Source organism: Euprymna scolopes, chromosome 6, assembly GCF_053919585.1.
Source record: "Euprymna scolopes isolate OS-2025 chromosome 6, ASM5391958v1, whole genome shotgun sequence".
NCBI classification, from domain to species: Eukaryota; Metazoa; Mollusca; class Cephalopoda; order Sepiida; family Sepiolidae; genus Euprymna; species Euprymna scolopes.
In genome coordinates this window covers 109,354,272-109,376,367 of record NC_136487.1, presented here as the reverse complement: position 1 = coordinate 109,376,367, position 22,096 = coordinate 109,354,272, and the positions used below count along the sequence as shown (strand labels likewise).

The window sequence follows — 22,096 nt, the reverse complement described above, 5'->3', positions numbered from 1 at the left end:
CAGAAAGAAACAAATGCATTTACTATGACATGCAATATTATTTCGTATTTCCTTTTTTTTATTTGAAAATATTTTGTGCTAAAATGTTAACAAATAGATTTTGAAAATTTATTGTTATCTATTGTAATAAACAAAAAAAAACCTTCAATATTTATATCTTTTTGTTCAATCTTTCTTTTTAATAATAATACGAATATTGATAAAATTTAATTTTATTAAAATCTGAACAACTTTTCTCCACTGTGTATCCTTAGATATAGCTATTTAGTAATAATAGCTTTATACTGAATGGTTTTGATTTGGAATATAAAAATGGTACTTGTTTTTTCGGTAAAAATGAAAATTTCTATTGCACGCATATTAGTGAGCAAACAAACAAGAAAACTTTGATTAATATATAAGATCCACATGTTAGCAAAGAAATTATAAAGGTTGACAAAGAAAAACTACTTGTAATAACTTTCTTATTCTTAGATACTCATGTAAAATGTTAGTAGATGGGATTATATATATATATATATTTTTGGTAACATCAGATGAAAATCACATCTGATGAGTTGGTGAGAAAGGAGATTTTTATGAACACATAAAATCATAAAATTGCATCCCATTAAAGAAACGACTGTAATGAAGAGACCAAGATAAAATAAACAAAAGTTATAAAAAAGAAAAATGTAAGTCTTTGAATTTCAACAGTTTTGTACTATATATATATATATATATATATATATATATATATATATATATATATATATATATATATATACATACATATATATATATATATGATGCCTCCATTTAGTCTTAAAGGATAATGGATGCCCTCTGTAAGGGTAGCTGCACATGTAACTGTAAGGAAAGAGTTGCACAATCCCCAACCACACTTCTCCTGAATCAACACTGTTTGAGTCCAGTGACTAAAAGTGCTAGACGACTGGAAACCATGCCGAGATAAGCGGAGAGCACAATCAGCACATTTTAGTACTGACCAAGCTCAACATTGCTTAATTTTGGTGATCTAGCCGGAACCTGTGTGAATGTGATTATGCTATATATATATATATATATATATATATATAATTATTATTATTATTATTATTATTATTTAAAAACTATACAATACAGTTTATGGAGATAACCCAAGGTTTCACTGCTACAGACCATTGATACATGGGCTGATATGCATGGAATATTGTTGTCACATCTGGGCTGATGCACCGGCCTCTGGCCTCTCTTACACAGGTTCCAAAAATCTATCTATTAAGCTCCCATTGCGACAATGTTGCATTTTTGTGCTTGTTTTATAAATACTTTAATGAAATGTGTTCTGATGAACTTACTATACCCCCAACTGATTTGACAATCAGCAAAATCTCACCTCTGCACCATAGAGATCCTCAAATGCTGGAATGTTTTCTATTCCATCCCTGATTTTCTGATTGCACCAAAATGCAGGAATTTAAATATACATTATAATATGACTAAATGTCTTGTAGCACAACTTCCCACTTAATATTCATAGTTGCAGTATGCAGGTTTAAAATAAAGTCGAACACATATCTGATGAAAGAAAATTTTGCCGAAATATTATACAACATAGAGATTCCATCTGACCATGGTGCATTTTTAAGGATATCACATTGTAGCAATGATTAAAAAAAATCACATTTTTCTAATAACTTGGTTACATAGATTTAATTTAATTTTAGTACTGTCACTTTGCAAAGAAACCCAACTGTTGCTGATACTCAGGTTATCTGGACTTGTTACCTTATCGCTTGGAAGGAGTCGAGAAACTAAACAAGCATTATTGGAAATAATTATTACTGAGGGTCAGAGGTTAAAAATGAGATAAGTTAAATAAAAACGATTTTGCCAGATTCAAATTTTCAGATTAAGAGGAATTAGTTTTTATTGATAATCCAAAGAGTGAAGTGACAACTCCCTCTCCCTTCTCTCTCTCTCTCTCTCTCTCTCTCTTGAGAACCTGTAATATTAAATATAATAAAAACTATATTTTTATACAGCTGTCTTCATGTTTTAATCATTAGCAATTGAAACCCAACCATGAAAATCACATCTGTGAGCAAAATTTAATTCGAATCAAAACACTCACTGTTACACCCTCAGTATTTTTTCTTTAAAATTTTGAAAAGTTCCAAACCACAGTCAAGTGGTAGCGAGAAAGCTTGCTATGCTGAGGGATAAAAAAGAGTGTTTACTTATCTTTTGAAACCGTCTGTTAATTAATGAAGAGTCATACTGCCACTCCTCGCATCGCCGACTTATTGTTTTCTTCTTGAACCAAGTAAGAATAAATGATATTGTTGAATACTTAATAGTTTTTTCCTGTCATCTGTTGACTACAGCTACTTGATGTACAAATAATAAAACACGTTCTCCTCATAAAAAACTTTTGTCTCCATCAAAACACAAATAATAAAACACGTTCTCCTCATAAAAAACTTTTGTCTCCATCAAAACACAAATAATAAAACACGTTAACCTCATAAAAAACTTTTGTCTCCATCAAAACACAAATAATAAAAAACTTTTGTCTCCATCAAAACACAAATAATAAAATACGTTCTCCTCATAAAAACTTTTGTCTCCATCAAAACACAAATAATAAAACACGTTCTCCTCATAAAAAACTTTTGTCTCCATCAAAACACAAATAATAAAACACGTTAACCTCATAAAAAACTTTTGTCTCCATCAAAACACAAATAATAAAACACGTTCTCCTCATAAAAACTTTTGTCTCCATCAAAACACAAATAATAAAAAACTTTTGTCTCCATCAAAACACAAATAATAAAATACGTTCTCCTCATAAAAACTTTTGTCTCCATTAAAACACAAATAATAAAACACGTTCTCCTCATAAAAAACTTTTGTCTCCATCAAAACACAAATAATAAAACACGTTCTCCTCATGAAAAAACTTTTGTCTCCATCAAAACACAAATAATAAAACACGTTCTCCTCATAAAAAACTTTTGTCTCCATCAAAACACAAACAACATAATAGCAACAGCAACTATGTCATTATTTTTTTAAAATGAAGTAAAACCAACATACAGTTTTTTTTTTTTTATATTATTTCCTTTTAATCTTTTCTTGGATAAGGAGATAAAAGTATGCCCCTGTATTCTAATAATCCTAACCTGACAGCAGATTATTGACAATATTTCTACGATGAGGTATTGTTATTAGCATTTTGGTTGTTATGTTCAAAGCGTTTCAACTGTTGTACGCTTCTTTAGATGTCTTTTTGTCATAAACAATAATTTTGGGTGAATTTTGAATGGAACCATTTATACAATCCCTTGATGGATAAATTGCCATCATTTCATATCCTGTGTCTTTTTAGCTTTGTATCACTGCATTTTTTAATCACACTCTTTATATATTATTCTAAACTTCATGTCTAGTATTTTTTTTAATTATTATTTACATTGTACATATCGTCATCGTCATCATCATCATCATCATCATCACAATCATCATCATCATCATCATCATCATCAGTTTAACATCTGTTCTACATGATAGAATGCATTGAATACCTTTTAGAAATTGATTTCCAAACCAACTTATCTCTAGTCAGGTGTTTATTTCTTTCTCTCTAATTCATCCTTATCACATTGTCTCATATTTTTATTGATTTTCCGCTGCTAAATAGCTCTGCTACCTCAACTGTTCTACATCTCATAACCCAAGAAGTTATAGTAATGACGTCTCCTGTCTTGCACACATCTCTCCATGCTGCCTAGCTTGACTCTTCCACTGAGTTTATCAGATCTAAGCCTATTTAAGATTCACATTACACATCTATCACAACATTTTTCCCTATACGACATACATCCTCAACCCTCGCTGGCCAGGTTTCATTTTCATACACCATCCCACTTTGTGTATCTATCTGATAAACTCTTTTTTTAGTCCGCAATAGTAACGTTCTGCTAGTTAATAATTCATTAGTTATTATTGCCATTATTTCTCATTCTTGTATTATATGTCCTTTTTTCCTAAAATATTGATTCCCATATTGTGTTCATATCTGTACTTGGCCGGATTAAAAAACATTTTTTTTTTACATAGGAGCCGCCACTTATCAAGGTCTAGAGGATACTCGAGGATAAAGGCTATTGAGTGTACAGTAGTCAATGGGACAATATCATAGTAAACATTAGTAGTGGAAATTTGGTAAATTGGATTACTTAAGGGGACGGTTCGTCAAGCATTTGTTTACATTGGACTTGAAGACTACAAAATTATAGTCAACTGGAAAACAGGCAAACGAAAGAGAGTTCCACAAGCATGCAATTCTAAGAAAGAAGCATTATTCATGGAACCTATGTTTAGGTTTAGGCACAAATAAAGAGTGGGTGAAATTATTGACAGTGGTTTCAGCTAGATGAGTGTTTTTCGTGAAAGTTTGGCAAGGAGGGAATAGATTGGAGCTCAGGTAGCAGAGATAAGAAATGGGCATCTCCCACTAGGCTACGAAGTCTATTTTGAACTCTGTCAAGGCAGGATAAGTCTTTCTAGCAGCTCCTGCCCAGATGTTGCAACAGTATTCCATCCTTGTAGCTCAGCATTTGTGCTGCTTCTTTGTTTTCCCAGTGTTCCTCTCAATTTATTTTAATCTTATTCCAATAGCCACATCTGATTTGAGTACTTCACTTTGGACTACAGCATTTTGAGATTTCTCTAGCCTTACTTTTAAGAGATGGCATGTTTCACTTTTATATTCCCTTTCATCACTGCATGTGATGATGCTTTGCATCTCGTTCTGATTCAGCTTAAAAATAAATATCATGAATCAAGTGAAATATGCAAAAATGGTTCTCTCCCTTTTTGCTAATCTTCAAACAAATAAACAAAATTTGATTCAAGAATCAATGATGAACGTTGTCTGAAAGAAGGAATAAGTAAAATCTTTGATCCAATTTTTTTTTCTCGTAACTAGGGATGAAAATCATGACCAAAAACAGTTCACTTATCATTAAAGACTATAGGCAGCTTGAGATAGCATGCCAATAATGCCAATAAATACTTAACCTTTGCTGACATTTGGTTACTTTCAATTGACATATTGACAATAGACGTTGTATGTTTTATCGATTTTAATACAATTCAATTTTGTTTCACTTAAAATGTATCTTTTTCTGTTGCTTCACTAACAGCATTTCTCAGTCTTTGCTTTCTTGCAACCACATGCACTATATATAATATTGGGCATGTTCTCTTCCATATGAGAACTGATAGCTTTGATAATTTCATTCATATAGTTTCATTATTTCAGCCTTCAATTTGCAAATATATTTAATCATATTCTGAAGTATACAGAAAATCATCTCTATCAGATGGTTTATTGTGATTCTTGAAAGGGTTCTGCAATCAAACTACTAATAAAGCTTTATTCATAGGGACCTTCATGAACAGACTCACCATCTGGTTGGAATGAATGGGATCTTCTTTGATTGCAAAGTGTGCTCGGAGTTTTTGGCATATATATGGTTAGTCGAATGATTATATCGAAGAACTGAATGGCTGTAATGTTAAACCTTGCCAACTGATTGATATAGGTCTTGAGTGGAATATGTCAATTTTGAATATATTGGAGAAGCCAATATGTGGTAGTCCTACTGTAATATTGTGTTAACTGTCTACTATTCCATGATGCTATGGTAGCCTTTCCTTTTTCAGGACCCAGTTCAGTTACCATTTTTTTATTTACTAACTTTAAATGAATGTTGAATAAATAATGAAATAAATTTCTTTGTTTTTCAGGTGATGAGCTGCATCACTCTCCAAATGGAAGATCATGCTGATGTTTAAAAACTACACTGTTAATGAATTGCCTTAAAGTAGCATTATATTTCTTTATTCATTAGGGGGCAATCAACAGAACTGCATTGATAAAAATTATCTCATTTCATGATTTAACATATATTTTTAGAAGTTAATCATTATTCTTTTTCTTCGTATACCTGACACAATATAAAAAAATGGATGAGATTTCTTCAATTAACAATTGTGATGAGAACAGTTTCAATAAAAAAACCTTTAGCTGTGATCTTTATGACTTCTCTCTCTCTGAGAACCGTGCTCCAGAGCAACTACAGAACAACGAATCCACTCAGCCATTTATATATGATGCAGACAAGCAAATATCCATGAAGACACCAAGCACAGACTATACATCCGATAAACCATTCAGATGTAACCTTTGTAACGTTACATTTTCGCGTAGTTCAAGTCTTAAAATGCACGATCGAGTACACTCTGGTCAAAAACCATACAGCTGCACAATATGTGGAGTGGCTTTCTCTCGTGCATCAACTTTGAAAGTTCATAACCGTGTCCACACTGGCGAACGTCCTTACTCATGTGAAATGTGCGGTGTAGCATTCTCTCGTAGTTCCAGTTTAAAAACCCACCAACGTATTCATTCTGGAGAAAAACCTTATACTTGCAGTCTTTGTGGTGTCAAATTCTCAAGAAATTCAAGTCTCAAGGTGCATACACGTGTACACACTGGACAAAAACCATTTATCTGTGTTGAATGTGGGATGAAATTCTCACGGCGATATAGCCTTAAAATGCATACACGCATCCATTCTGGGGTGAAACCATTTGTATGTTCAATTTGTAATAAAGCCTTCACGCGCAATTCACGTTTAAAGACACATCAAACATCTTCCCATCCAAACGAAATGGTCGTTAATGACCAAGAAAGCTTAATGAATTCAAAACAATGCTATAAATATCCGATTTGTCAAACTGGTTTTTCAAAAAATCAGCATTTAGAAAATCACCAGCAAAAGATCCACGTTGAAGAGAAGATGTTAAAATGTAACTTGTGCGATGCTGCTTTCTATGATGATGCTCATCTTGAAAAACATTCAAGTGTCCATACAGATTCTCATCCATCCTTGACAGTTGATTCTGCTAACCATTGTCCACCTTGTTCACCATCCTTGCAATTTTCCTGTGATTGTTGTCAGGAAGCGTTCATACTTGAGTCAGACTTAAATTCTCATAAAGTCATTCACCATTTGCATACACTGACCACAGTTAAAAATGATATCAAACCAAATGTTGATATGTCGGCTACCAAAATAGATATTGCCAAAATGTGATACAAAACAAATGTTGATATTTTTTTTATTAAGGATCCATTTTTTTTTTTATTAAGGATGCAAATTTTTCTTTTTAAAGAATGAACAAAGTATTTGTTATTTGTTATTTTAATATTTCCTCTAAATCAGTGCCATATTGAAGTCACTCTAAATGAAAGGCTAAAATATTCTGTTCAACACATTTACTCTTAATTTGTACCACTCGTATATATATATATATATATATATATATATATATATATATATTTCATGATTTTCTTGGGGGGACAAAACTTTATGAAGGCAATCATGAAGGGAAGACATATTCCTTCAGAATTCATTTTATATTAAAAAAAAAAAAAAGACCGAGGAGAAAAGGAAAATGGATAGCGACTAAAAAATAAAAGTAGGGAAATAGAAAAAAAAAATTAAAAACGAGTCAATTGACATGTTTCGCCCTCACTCATCAAAATGTGAATCGAGGGATTTATTTTTTAGTAATTTGTTTTCCTTAATGATAAAATCTAAAAAAAAGAGATGGAGCAAGAGCAATCGTATGGGGATGAATTTTAGAGGCTGATCACGTTCAAACCCAACAATCCCGGTATTTAATAAAGTGTTCCGTTATAGCGGATCCATACGTGTTGTTTACAGCGTCGGTAGGTAGGTTCCATTCCTGATTTTGCTCGGTAGATGCTGTTGTATGTGACTTACCAATTTTAAAGACGTTCGACCTACGTAGTCAGCACCGCAACCACATTTAAATGAATAAATTACATTACTAATATGATGAGGGGGTAGACCATCTTTTTTATTGGAAGCCATTAATGGTTTTGTATTATACACAACACGAACATTTGAAGCAAAATAACATCCTTCAACAATTGAACTAATTTGTTTGGTGCATTTTTCACTAACTTTCCCTAACCACGGCAATTGAATATAAACCGGACATTTATCCACCATATTGGGTTTTGTTCATAAAAAATCTGCTCTTTTCCTTTTAATGGTGGTTTCAATTACATCTAAAGGATACCCATTATTGGACAAAGCATTTGTAATTGTATTTAATTCCTCATCCAATTTTTCTGGCAAGCAGATCATTAGGGCACGATGTGTTAATGTCCAAATTAAATTATATTTGCGCTTGTTAGAGCAGAATGAATCCCAGCATGTATACAGCCCAGTGAATGTTGGTTTGCGATAAATCGATGTAAGGTAACTAGATGTAGTTTTCGTTACCAAAACATCGAGAAACACCAGGGCGGAATTATCTTCACTTTCATACATATACTTTAACGCCGGATGTATACTGTCTAGTAACGAGAAAAATTTGTTTGCCTCCGAATTACTATCAAATAGGCAAAACGTGTCGTCTACATATCTAAAAGAGACCAATGGTTCTATGGGTCCAGACATTAATTTTTCCTCATGGAATCCTACAAAAATGTTGACCAATGTGGGTCCCAACATGGAGCCCATCGACACACCATCAATTTGCCTGTACATTACATCATTAAAGCTAAATTCAACGGATGTGACGGCAAATTTAATCAGTTCAACAAATACGTGTTCAGGAACGGAAGGTGTTGGACTTTTGCTGCAATATAAAAAGTCAGCACAAATATCTATCGTTTCTAAAACTGGGACGCAAGTAAATAAATTGCTGATATCATACGAATACATAAATTTATTTGTACTCGTTGATTTTTGCATGTAGTCAGCGAAATGAAATGAGTCTTTCAGACAGTATTTACTATAATAATTTGATACTGGCTGAAGAATATTGAAGATCCATTTTGCAACCTTCTGTTGTGAGGACCCTACCATAGATAGAATGGGTCTTAAAGGAATATCCGCTTTGTGTGTTTTGGGTAGGCCATATAATCTTGGACGGATAGAGCACGAGGGTCTAATCTCACTAGCTACCTCAGAAGAAAGTAAACCACTTTTTACCCATTTAACTAATTTTTTCTGGAATTTAGATTCCAGAGGACTCGTGGAATCATGGGTGTCAACAGGGCCTAATTTAACAAATTTGTCACTATCGCTTAATATAAGTGACATTTTATTGACGTATTCCTCACGATTCATTATGACTACCCGAGACCTTTTATCGGGTCTAGTTATCATGAAGGATCTATTTTTACGTAGAGTTTTAATGACGTGAAGGTGTTCATTACGCCATTTAAACTCTGAATGGGATACTGGTGTACTAGCGTAACTGTGGGCAAGGTTGTTTAAACTTGCTTTTAAGTCCCTTAATTTATACACGGAACCCGGTTGAAGTTTAGCTGAGAGCCTAAAACTTCAAACTCATAGAATATTTCTTCTCGTTTTGTATTACTTGGTTTAATGCAAAATTCCAACCCATGATCGAGTACGAGAAGTTCAACTGGGGACAGTTTCCAACAAGATAGATTTAACACGTTACCACCTACATTTGTGTTGGTAAAGCCACCATATTTGTTCTTTATTAGATGTTTTAATTTATTATCAAATAGAAGCTGTAATTTTTTACAGCTTCGTTTTTTGATGATAATAAGACACCGTAGGAAACAAACTTTATCGCAAAAAGATAATATGCCCACTATTTCCCTCCATAATTGCATGCATCTACTCCTGAATCTTTCCAGATTAAATGCTAATTTATCCAAATGATTCATGATAAACGCTTTTTCAATCGTATGCCCAAGATGTAATCTTGCTTTTTTTATCTTAGATAAAATAAACGAGGGACATACATTATTATTTACACAAGAACGTAAGAATGTTTTTTGTTCTTGCATTGATCTTATTTTAATTTTAATTAAAATGATGTTGTTTAATTTTTTAATTAAACTTGGGTTGTACCGTGTCGTTAAATATTTCGTGAGTTTCTTGGGGGTACAGAACTTTATAATTTATTATTTTCTTGGGGGTACAAAACTTTATTAATATATATATAGATAGATGGATAGATAGATAAATTGATTGATGTCACTATCACATCTCTTGCTCAAGGGGATTTGAAGAGGAACAATTTTTTTAATAATTACAGAACTTTAAAAAATTTGTATCTTTATTGTTTGTACACTAATTTTTATATGAAGTGTTTCAAAATCGATGGTATAATGGCAAAATTATCTGGAATAAGAAGGGTATTATTAATAAGGCAGACTGGGTCTCCTCTGTTGGCTCTCAAAGAAGCCCCTGCCAATCGTGACCCTCAGATCGTCTGAGCCTCACTACTTTTGTATTTGCTCAGTGTCATTTTACCATGTTTCTGTTAGTGTCTGTTGTAAAGATAGGTCCAGGCTTATTTTACATGTGATCATGAGACAGGGATAGTGTTTATCTCACATATAGAAATGACAGTGCACCATCACACAAATTGTACATGTTGGATGGTTATAATAAAGAATGGTGATTAGAATATATGGCATAATCACATTGATACACCGATTCTTGTTAGATCACTGAAGTTAAGCAAAATGAGCCTGGTCAGTGCCAGAGGAGTGACAAATTAGGGAATTCCAGGCGCCATATATAGGAAGATGTAGATACCTCCCTGCAAGAGCTGCAAAAATATAACATCATCTCCCCTAATAGGGAAGATGATGTTAGATGGCTAACATGCGACTGCGGACCGCTTGTAAATTTCATACTCTCATGAACTTTCTCCTTTGGAGGAAGCCGGTTAAATCCACCTAGGGTTAGTGCTGCAGTTTCAATGTTGATCAATGTTTGTTTCAATGGTTTATAATTTGAGACTGTTTTCAGACCAATTTACACATAGAAAATAATCTCAGTTATGCTAGCAATTTTCAAAACATCCGATATATCTTTTGAAAAAAAACTGAAGTAAATATAAAACGAATCATATGTGATTTTTTTAATTGAAAAGTTAAGTGAAAACGTGAATTAAGGATCTTTGAGAGATCATGCAACAATTTTGTCCTAAATTTAACAAATCATAATTATTGCCTTAGACATGATGCGTACAACATGATGTGTCAATTTTGAACAAAATCTGTTATCCTTTGTCTCTGTTAGTTTCTCATTAAATGACCTTAACTCTAAATAATTATAAATAGACCATAAAAAACAATGGCAACCGAGTCATCACCTGATGATGACAAGAAAGCATAAAACTAATCTTAAAATATGGATTCTTTCTCCTCCCACTCTCTCTCACTCTCTCTGTTTCTGATATGTAAATAATATTTAGAAAAATTCACCTTTTTACCACATCAAACTGCTTAGTCCCTCCAAGCTTGTTTTTCCTCCAATCTTAAAAGTTGCAAAACTGATAAAGTTGCTAAAACGTTCTTAGTTTTAAGATGTCATTTTCAAGATTAAGTTTTTTCTTGTTTCAGATCAAATCACTGGTTACTGGTTGAGTTTGTTTGATATTAAAAATTGATTCCAAACAAATGCTGAAACCAGTATATTAATGTGGACTCATTTCAGGATGTCTTCCAGATGTTTTGTATTTTTTTACAATAATGAACACTAAAAACTGTTGAAAATTACTAATTGAACATGGAAAATGTTCTTTTTCTAATTTATTAAAATCTCTGTTGGTTGCCTAAACTTTACAAACAAAAAATCCACCATTAAATTTATCTGGTAATCATAGTTTTTAAACTATGATTAAAACATGGAGAGTAGACAATGCATTATGGATGCATTATCAGCAGTTTCCGTAACTCTCGCTTCTCCTAATTTGCCTCTCAGTCCTCATTTATAACGAGTGATTTTTCTGACAAATGAAGAAGAAAAGCTTTATTCTAGGTCAACAGTATTTTTGCAAAAACAGTTATTTGAGATGTCGGAAATTTTCTGTTTCTATTTCTATCCTCGTAACCATGTAATAATAAGGGTGCTGGAGGTAAACGTTTTACTGGGCTGATAGTCAGGCTCCTTTGTTACATCTTTGGTCCAGATTTAAATGCACAGCAGTGATTTTAACATCAGCACACGAACTTAGGGTTACTACCTGCACCGGCTTAAAGAAGGGTACTAGGATCTACCACTAAAGACGGCTACACAATTGGTCCCCAATCAAGTCGAGTGTGAGCGAATTTCATCGCCTATCGAGTTTCCCCGACTTTAATCAAAACAACGAAAAGTGAGCATGCAAAAAGACAGTAAAAAAAAAAGAAAAATTCAACATGAAATAATGAGGAGGTCAGAAGCAAAAATATAATTTATATATTTTTTCCCCCTTTTATATGGGCTTTATTTACCCTTTTTTTTTTGTATAAAACAAGTAAACAAATAAACAAAAACATATAATCCAGGATGGCAATAACATAAAAGTCTCTTTGATGCGGAAACAGAGGAGGGAAATTCACAAACCTTCATGGCTTACTCATAGTCAATCGTATAACGTTTTTTATTTTTAAGGCATCATTCTTTTTTCTTTGTTTTTCCGCCGCTCATTCCACGAGCCAAGCAAAACAAAAACATCGCCAAAGGTGCCAACTCAGACTAACTCTTTCTTTATTTTTTCCCCTTTCTTCCACCTCTCGACGCAAATGTTTCCTAACACCCTTTCTTTCCTTTTTCCTCTCTTTTTCCTTTCCTACTGCTGCCAGTGTCCACCATGATCTTGGCGTGACCTCACAAAAATAACTTGCCCCCGATATCGATACCATCTTTTCCACTCTGCCATGAACTTGTGTCCGCTCTGACTTGCATCCCCTTCGACTTGCGTCTGCTTCGGGGTCTCCATTTTCTTCCCATGGACTTTTGACACTGACACCTTTGACTAACCACTAAGGAAGCCACTCTATCAGCAGGTGCAAAGTACTGTGGCTGCTTTATTGCCATCTGGACCATGCAGTAGTTTCTCGTGTGTAATTTTTACGGCTATACCTTATCAATGTCTGCAAAAAAACCTTCTTTTTCTCCCTTAATTTCCCTCTCTGCCCTGTCGACCTATTCGACAAATCCTAAAACTTAATCATGTAAAGCCTCCAGAAAAAATACACAATTAAACCCAGACCCCCAACTTCCAACATAGACCTCCACAACCATGTCTTCTTCTCCAACATCAGGGGTCTACATTCCAACCTTCCAGAAGTTGAAATCAAATTACTTAAAACCAAACCATATCTATCCTTCCTAAGCAAAACTGGCATTGGACTGACTAAATAAATTTGTAATTAAAGGATATTCTAATTTAACATCCAAATCTTACCCCCCAAGATTGCCATGGGCAATTTAGAGATGGCTTTCTATGTAGTAGGGACATCTCCAGAGAAGACCCTAAATTTCCCTATATGTGCTTTCAGATTGCATTTGCTCACACCACTGCATTTATATTTGCCCTCTATCGCCCTCATAACAGCAAGTCTCTTGGACCTTTTCCCCACAACTTGTCCTGAGCTATGTTCATTTTCTGTTCTGTCCCCACTGGGATCTTCCAACCACTCGGTTGTCCCAGTTAAGATAAAAACGAAATGTAATAAGTCCTCCGACATACCTCTCCATCATACAGTATATCGATACTCTATGGCTTACTGGGATAGTTTTTGCACATTTATATCAGATCTACCTCTTTGTTCCATGTTTAAAAAGAACATGTCCTCTATAGTATCAGACCTGACGGAATGGTTAATTGTAGGTATAGACCGTTTCATACCCTCCAAAAAATTCCAGCAAAAACCTAACAGCCAGCCATGGTTCTCTCCAGAATATGCTGCTACCATTGCACACAGAAATCACTTTTTCCATTGCTTCGAACATAATAGATGTACTGAGACTAAAGCTGCTTTCATGAAGTAATAAAGAACGCAAGAGTGTTGTATGCTCTGTCCATCAAATCCAAAGTAGCTGAGCAGCGACTTGATTCCCACCAATTTTGGCAAATAGCAAACAGAGTCCTGAATAGAAATGTGTGCTTTATCCCAAACCATCATCAATGGACTTAAGATAATTTTGTCAGCATCAGGCAAAGACACGCTCTTTGTCAAAAACTTTGCAGCTAATCCTACACTATGTGATCAGGACCGCCAACCCATTATTTCCTCCTGTGCCTGAAAGCACGCTATGCAGCTTACAAATATCTGTGTGTGATGTTGCCAAGCTTTTTTTTGTTTTTTATTACATTTTCACCCCAAACAAGGCACATTGCCACTTTGATGTAGCAGGCTACTATCAGGGACATAATCTACAGGGGCAGGGGTACTATGTGGGGTGTTGGGCAGTAAGATGTCGATTCATGTTACACTTTAACTTCTGCATGTCAGTACAGTTGGGGAAGCAGGAACCCAGAAGGGAATTCCAAAGTCTAGCGGTTCTGGGAAAGAAACTACTGGAGCAGAAGGCTCTTTTACATCTAGGGATCTCAACTCTGAAGGGGTGGGATTTTGCTGCTTGTCGGGTTTGTCGGGGGGGGGCGTATTTACGTCGAGGGGGTACAAGTGCTTGCATTCACCATTAAAGTACTTGTAGAACAGGCAGAGGGGTGCTACATTTCATCGATGGGACAAAGGCTGAAGCTTAGATGACAATTCAGGACCTATTAGGTTGGCGACTCTCTTTTGAACCCTGTCTAGGAGTGAGAGACTAGTAGCAGATGCACCAGCCCAAATATGACAACAATACTCCATACATGGGCGAATGGTGGCTTTATAGAGGTACAGGATACTTTCGGATGTTAGTAGTTTTCTAGCACGGTAGAGAGAGCCTACCTTCCTTGCAGCGGTTCTGGCAATGTTTTCAATGTAATTTTTCCAACTCATGTTTCCTGTGAACGTTAGGCCGAGGAGTTTAAAAGATGTACTTTCAAATAAAGAGTCTTTGGCCATTGCTATTGGTGGTAGAGAAGGTTTCTTGTAGTTATTGAAGAAAACAAGTTTAGTCTTGGCAGCATTGAATGTGACCATCCATTTTTGTCCCCATTCCACTACAGATTGGAGGTCATCCTTTAGTGTTTCTGCCATTTCTTTAGATATGTGTTCATTTGTTTTCCTGTCATGTCTGTTATAGAGCGTGGTGTCATCAGCATATATACCTATCTCACAGACAATTTTCTCAGGGAGGTCATTTATGAATATTAGGAATAATAGAGGTTCAAGGATAGACCCCTGAAGCACTCACGCATTTATATAATATTGTTTAGATGTATGACCATCGAGGACAACCTGGATTTTTCTGTTATCTAAGAAGGATTTAATTATGTTAAGTATTCTTCCAGTGATACCGTATGATCTGATTTTCCTGAGAAGACCTTCATGCCATACCCTGTCAAAAGCCTTAGATAATCAAAAACTTCGATTTCAGTAAAGCAACTGACCCTGACAGCATTCCTATTATAGTGCTCCAAAAGACTCAACCAGAACTAACTCCCATACTTACAAAGCTGTTCAAGTGTTGTCTTAAGGAGAATTGCTTCCCAACACCCTGGAAAACCTCATCAGTATGTTCTGTATTTAAAAATTCAGGTGATCGGTCATCTCCCTCTCAATATAGAATAATCAGTCTCCTGTACATCATGAGTAAATTGCTGGAATCTGTGTTAAATCCCCTCAGCAAAAATAACCTCCTCTGTGACACACAATATGGTTTCCATTCTGTTAGATCTACAGAAGATGTGCTAACAGTTATATCTCACAGAATTAGCAAGTCTTTCAATGGAGGCTTCCTTTCTAAGGCAGTTGCTCTTGACATATGAAAGGCTTTTGATAGGGTATGGCATAAAGGTCTACTCTACAAAATCTCCAGTTACGGTATAGTTAGAAATGTCTTTTCAATTATTAAATCATTTCTCTCTGATAGGTTCATAAGAGTAGTGGTTGATGAGCAGAAATCAGAAGCTCACAGTATTAATGCTGGAGTCCTTCAGGGGTCCATCCTGAGCTCAACTCTCTTCCTGATCTACATCAATGATCTTCCAGATCGAATCCTAAGATCATTTGTAGTCATTTATACTGACAACATTACCATCTATGGCAATACTTCCGAGGCAGTAAACGACCAAGTTCTTTCTGATTCTCTCTTCTCTGATTTTGATCACATGGTGCAATGGGGAAAGAGGTGGCAGGTTAATTTTAATGCATCTAAAACCAAGCTTCTATCTTTCCATCATCAACGCTCTGATCCCCCGTCTGACATCAATTAAAATGAATAGCTCTCGTCTTGGGGAGGCTCCATGTTTTGACAAGCTTCTAGGTCTGACCTTTACTCCTGATCTGAGATAGAACACGTACATCAAATCCGTTGCCAAGGCTGCTGGGAAAATGATGGGATCATTCTACCGCTCCAGTAGATATCTCACTGCTGATGCAATTCTCTACCTGCATGAGAGTCAAGTACATCCAAGGATGGAGTACTGTTGCCACATCTAGACAGGAGCTCCTAGAAGCAGCTTATCCTGCCTTGATAGAGTTCAAAATAGACTTGGTAGCCTAGTGGGGGGAGGGGGCTTTTCTCGTCCGGGCAACCTTTTTCCAACAAAAGAGACATTACAAGCTTGTCTCCACTTTATCATTATTTTTATGGCAAGTGCTCACCTGAGCTCCAATCTTGCCCCCCACTCCCCGGCCTGACTTTCATGAAAAACACTCGTCTAGATGAAACCACTATCAATAATTTCCCCCCACTCTTTTCTGTGCCTAAGCCTAAATGCAGATTCCATGAACAAAGCTTCTTTTTTAGAACTGCATGCCTATGGAACTCTGTTCTGTTTTCCTGCTTTCCAACTGACTACAATATAGTTGTCTTCAAGTCCAACGCAAACAAGTTCTTGATGAGCTATTAAGTAATCCAATTTACCCAATTCCCACTACTAATGATTAATACAACATTTTCCCATTGACTACTGTACACTCATTAACCCTTATCCTCGAATGGCCTCTGGGCCTTGATAATTTGTAAAAAGAAAAAACATATTTCTGGATGAAAAAAATGTTTTATTTATGCATTTTTTAAACTGTTTTCCATTTCTACAAGGTTTCAATTGTTGCACACTCGCACAACAACCAAACGCACGTGAGGAGAAGTATAATACATGAATGGCGACAGTAGGAAACGAGTGCGCAATAACCCAGAAATGTTGGAAGTTGGAGTCGGCATCATCATTATTTCTACTCACACTATTTTCCTCACTTGCGATTTATTGATTACATTTAGATCATTTACTCTCCAGTCTTCTTGATGTGTATTATTCATCAATGGTGATGGTTTCCTGAATAAGACCTGTTTACTTATGTATTGGATCAACTGATGTTCCCAACATACTTAACTCCAAGGAGCTGACGAATTTAAGTATGTATACAAAGAATGAGCAATTATAAAGACAGGAAAATATCGACATAATTTAAAAATAGACCTAAATGAAGCCAGAGAGTGCATTGTCCATAAGGTAGACATTTTGGTTACTGCCAATGTTTCTTTATTAAGAAATTATTCAATGCAGACTGCAACAAATGCAATAAATGCACTTTATGAAATTTTTGGTCCTTTTGAAATCACCAAATATTTAGTCAGTGACAATGGAACCCAGTTCACAGGAAGAAAATTTACCACTCAAGATTGGACGAACAGGTGGAAAAATTTGTGGACACATGCTCTGAAGAAGAATGTATTGAAAAGAAGAAACAGTAACCAAAAAAGAATTGGACAGGTCATATATGACATAAAAGGAAACAAATTTCTGTGCAAAATTCATTAGAATCAACTGAGACCCAGGCACACTACAGAGGTCACATAAAATACTGAAGAGATTCTGATGGAAGTCCTGTATGATCCAATTGGAATTCTTGTCCCTATAGCTCAACATTCTCCAATAGCGGTATCCCTGAACTTTATGCCAGAGGTACCAACATGTCAAACGTCACCAATGCAAGGAGGATTAAGTAAGAGAAAGCTTAGAAAAAAAAGATTATTTCCAGACCCTAAAAAGAGAAAATATTAAAGATATATTTCATAGAAAAATTTAGCTTAGAGAAAGGTGATGTAATTACTCTGAGTACATTCAGGTTCTTCCTCTTTACAAAATAATGATTGGCTGCTTTGACTATGAACACTCATTCAATACAGTGACTTCCAAGACTATTACTTGAAAATGTCGCAAAACTTCAGTTACTTCAAACGAATATACTCCTTTCGCAGGACATATCAATATGTTTCGTAAGATGTCTTGTATTTCTGAGGAGGACCACAGTGCACACTGGCTGAAACATATTCGAATAATAAGTAGCAATGATGATGACAATACTCCAAAGATAAACTATGTAAATAATGATGGAACTCCTTATCTCCTCATATCGTTACAAAAATAGATATTGCTGACATAACGATGAATTTCACCCTTCTATATTTTCTTTTAATTTTCATGCAGGTATTCAGTTTGATATTTTAATTTAATGTGAAATGACCCTATGAAGCTGATTTTGGAAACAAATTTTAAAATTTTTCTTAAAAAAACAAACAATTATTTCATTACTTTATCTGTTGAATATTAAATTCTCAAATCAGTAAAACAAAAATAGTGTTCAATTTTAGCTTTACGAAAATAAAAATGTAGCATTCTTTGATAGGGGTACCAACAGCTCCTCAAAGAAAAAAGATAAAGTCTGAGTGGGTGCATCTCCAAGGACTGAACCGGACCATACCACACCCTGACAACACTTGCTGATGCCATAACAACCTATGTTCTGTCGAATTGATTTTTTCATTAAACTAACTTAAAAATGTAACCATTCCACTAAAAAGCGAACAAGTAATAGAAATTTGTTTTTTAATAATCTGAAAATTTCGTTCATAATTGGTAATGTTCCGAATAGTAAAAATAAATCAGTAAAGTTTCTTTAGTGGAATGCGGGGCCGGGTACAGAATTTGAATGTGCCAAAATAAAAATGTGAAAGTGATAAAAACAATGAAATATCTCAACATTTCTCAAATTGTAAGATTATCTCCCTTAGATTGGATGGTAATTTTTCGTTTCAAACAAGATAGTTTTAAGTAACGTTAATTCATTTTTTAACTTGAAGTACTTGAATAACCAATTGTGAATATTCTGATGAGGTAACCTTTAAATCGTTCTCATCAAGTTGAATATGACAGAATATAAGTTACCATTTGACACTTGGTCTATCTAATTCATCCTGATCGATATTTTATCTTTTGAAGATGTAGGAGGAGCTTTTCTCTCACAGACAGAAATTCTTTTCCTGCCCCTAATTAATATCTGGAACAAATGTAGTAACTGATATATTCTAGATTCATTGGTATTAATTCATATTTCAAATGTGATCAACATAGATTACGTTTGTCCTTATAGAATGTCCTTATATAGTGACGAGGACTGAAAAGAGTATACTAAAATTGAAAAGTAAAGGAGAAGGAAGAGTAAAAGTATTGAAAGGAGTAGGAGGCATACTTGAATTCTATACATCCCAGCTAACTATAACATGGTCATTTTCAAATCTAATGTAAATAAGTTCATGTTAAGCCGTCCTCTTAAATAAATCAAGTCTTACCCAACTTCCACCATTACTGATCATGTTGTCTCACTATCTATATAACACTTATTAACTCTTATCCTAGACTTATCTTCAAACCTTGATAAGTGGTGACTCCCCACCCCCTCCCAAGTAAAATAAATATAAAAATGTTGGGTTGCAGTTTTACAGTGAATATTCAATATTTAAAATACTTTTTGACTGGATTATATTTTTACTTTATTTTATTTCCAATAAAAAAGGGGGCAAAAAGCATACCTGAGACTCATTTTAAATAATTTATATGATTAAAATAGAAATTTACCAAAAATTCATTTTGTCAGCCATTTTAATCTCGTTCATAGTTTTAAAAAATGAATTGTTTCAGGACACTTTGGAAATTGAAAGGAATCTGAGAGCATTTAAACTGTCAAATAGGTCATTTAAAAAATGTTTATCAAATTCTCATGTATTAAAACATTGAAAGTTTGGGAACCTATTTACTTCTAATAATTTATAAATAAAGATTAAAACATTAACATAACAAGATTAGTTTTATAAAATTTCAGTTCATAATTAATTGACCGAATAATACTGTAATAATTAAATTTAAAGTTCAAAATCCTATTTAAAATTAAAAGTAATTTAAAAAAAAAAAATCGACATAAATAAAAACAAAAGCAGACACTTTACATTTCTCGATTATTTATATTCTTTATCTCATAGCAATTTTTATAAATATCGGCAAGAACTTAAACTGTTTTAAATTTCAGAATAAATTTATAATTGAATTTGTTTGACCATAAATTTTATTGGAAGATTGCCATGCTCAAACAATATCTAAAGTTATTTGTAAATCATTACCAGTTTCAACCCTCTATTAAAATGTATTTTTCAAGGCATAATTTAGATGTGTTAATTATTTTAATATTTCCAATTACCTGACCATAGTTTAATTTGAAGATAGTGATCAGATATTATACATATCTGGTTATGCCAAGTGATATAAATTGTTGTAACAGATATGCCATTCCTTTGACACTGTTCACTTGAGTCTTTTGTTAATTTAATTTGACACATTGAATAGCTTTTTTTTTTTTTTGTAATTCAACTGATTTTTGACTGTTATGATACCATAACACTGCTATTTTGAAGCCATTAGTCACGTGACTGTTACTCTACCACTGATTGGTTACTGGTTCTATTATTTTACTTAGCTGCTGTTATTGCAAGTCATATGACTCCACTGTTATTATACTGTCATTCTTTTTTTTGTTTTGTTGCTGCATCATGTTATGCTTGTCTTGCTGAGTTTACACAGCTACATATTCATATTAAAATTTTAATATTTTATATTTATCATTAACTTGTTGAATTTGAGCGTTGTTTGTTGAAAAGACAAAACAATTATTGAATTAAAATATGAATTTCAGTAAGGAGAAAACTTATTTTGCATATCTTTAACTGATGAGAATAAACCTAACTATAACGCGTTGTTTCATTTCATGTTTTTGAATATATGATTCTCTTTTCTTTTATTCTGTTAACAATGCATTTATTAAAGTTTGGAATATTTGAAATGTGAAATATTTTTGAAAATTAGACTCATTCATCACACATTGTTGTTTTCTTTGTATAAAAAATAATTTTTTTTACTGATTTTTAATTTGAATAATTTTGTTTCTTTTGAAATGCTGCCAAACGAATGTCATTAAAAAGAAATCACTTGAATGAAAAACAATTTTCATTGTAATAAAAAAGTTGAAACTTTAAAATGCTTGAAAAATTTGAATCAAATGTTTTAGTTATTTTATCCATCTATCTATGGATCCTTGCACATACTGAATGGCATTATCTATTAAAACAAAGGTGGGGATAACCGTGCACAATGGATGATGTCATTCATCAAACTAGAAGGGCGGGGAAGTCCTTTATTACATTTTATCTTTACAACCTCTCTAGATTTCTGAGGGCTAATATATTACTAAAATTAAGAAAAAGACAGAGTTTACAAGAGAAGGGATGAAAAAAAAAAAATCTAACAAACAAATCAAAAGAAAACTAGAACCACAACTTCTAACATAGACCCCCCCCCCACCCCACTACAAGGCATCAGGGATATACGATCCAACCTTCCAGAGGTTGAAATCCAATTGCAGGAGACCAAATCTGACTTGTTGTTCTTTTCTGAAACTGGTATTAATTCAAATGCTTCCTTAGCTGATTTCTCCATATAACTTCAAATCCAAAGTTGGCGTGCCTCAAGGATCTATCCTAGCCTCAACTCTCTTCCTTATCTTCATTAATGATCTCCCAAATCACATTCTAAGTTCATTTGTTGACATATATGCAGATGACACTATAATCTATGGCAACACTTCAAAGGCCAACAACGATCAAGATCCCTCTCTCCTCAAACTTGAACATATGATTCAATGGGGTAGAAAGTGCTGGTTAATTTTAACGCATCCAAAAATAAAGGTTTTATCTTTTCATCATAAACGCTCTGATACCACTTGGCCCTAAGT

At 34.0% G+C, this 22,096-nt stretch overlaps 1 protein-coding gene across 2 annotated transcripts in view; it reads left to right on the top strand.

The window, feature by feature from the left end:
- Positions 1 to 21,172, top strand: part of LOC145277855 (uncharacterized) — a 32,779-nt gene extending 11,607 nt beyond the window's left edge. For both annotated transcript variants that reach the window (XM_080129804.1, XM_080129805.1), the window contains one exon: positions 5,803 to 21,172. In XM_080129804.1, coding sequence (XP_079985930.1) covers positions 6,021 to 7,154 — 1,134 coding nt within the window. In that variant the 5' untranslated portion in view covers positions 5,803 to 6,020 and the 3' untranslated portion in view covers positions 7,155 to 21,172. The remainder of the gene's footprint in view (positions 1 to 5,802) is intronic.
- The last annotated feature ends 924 nt before the right edge of the window (positions 21,173 to 22,096 follow it).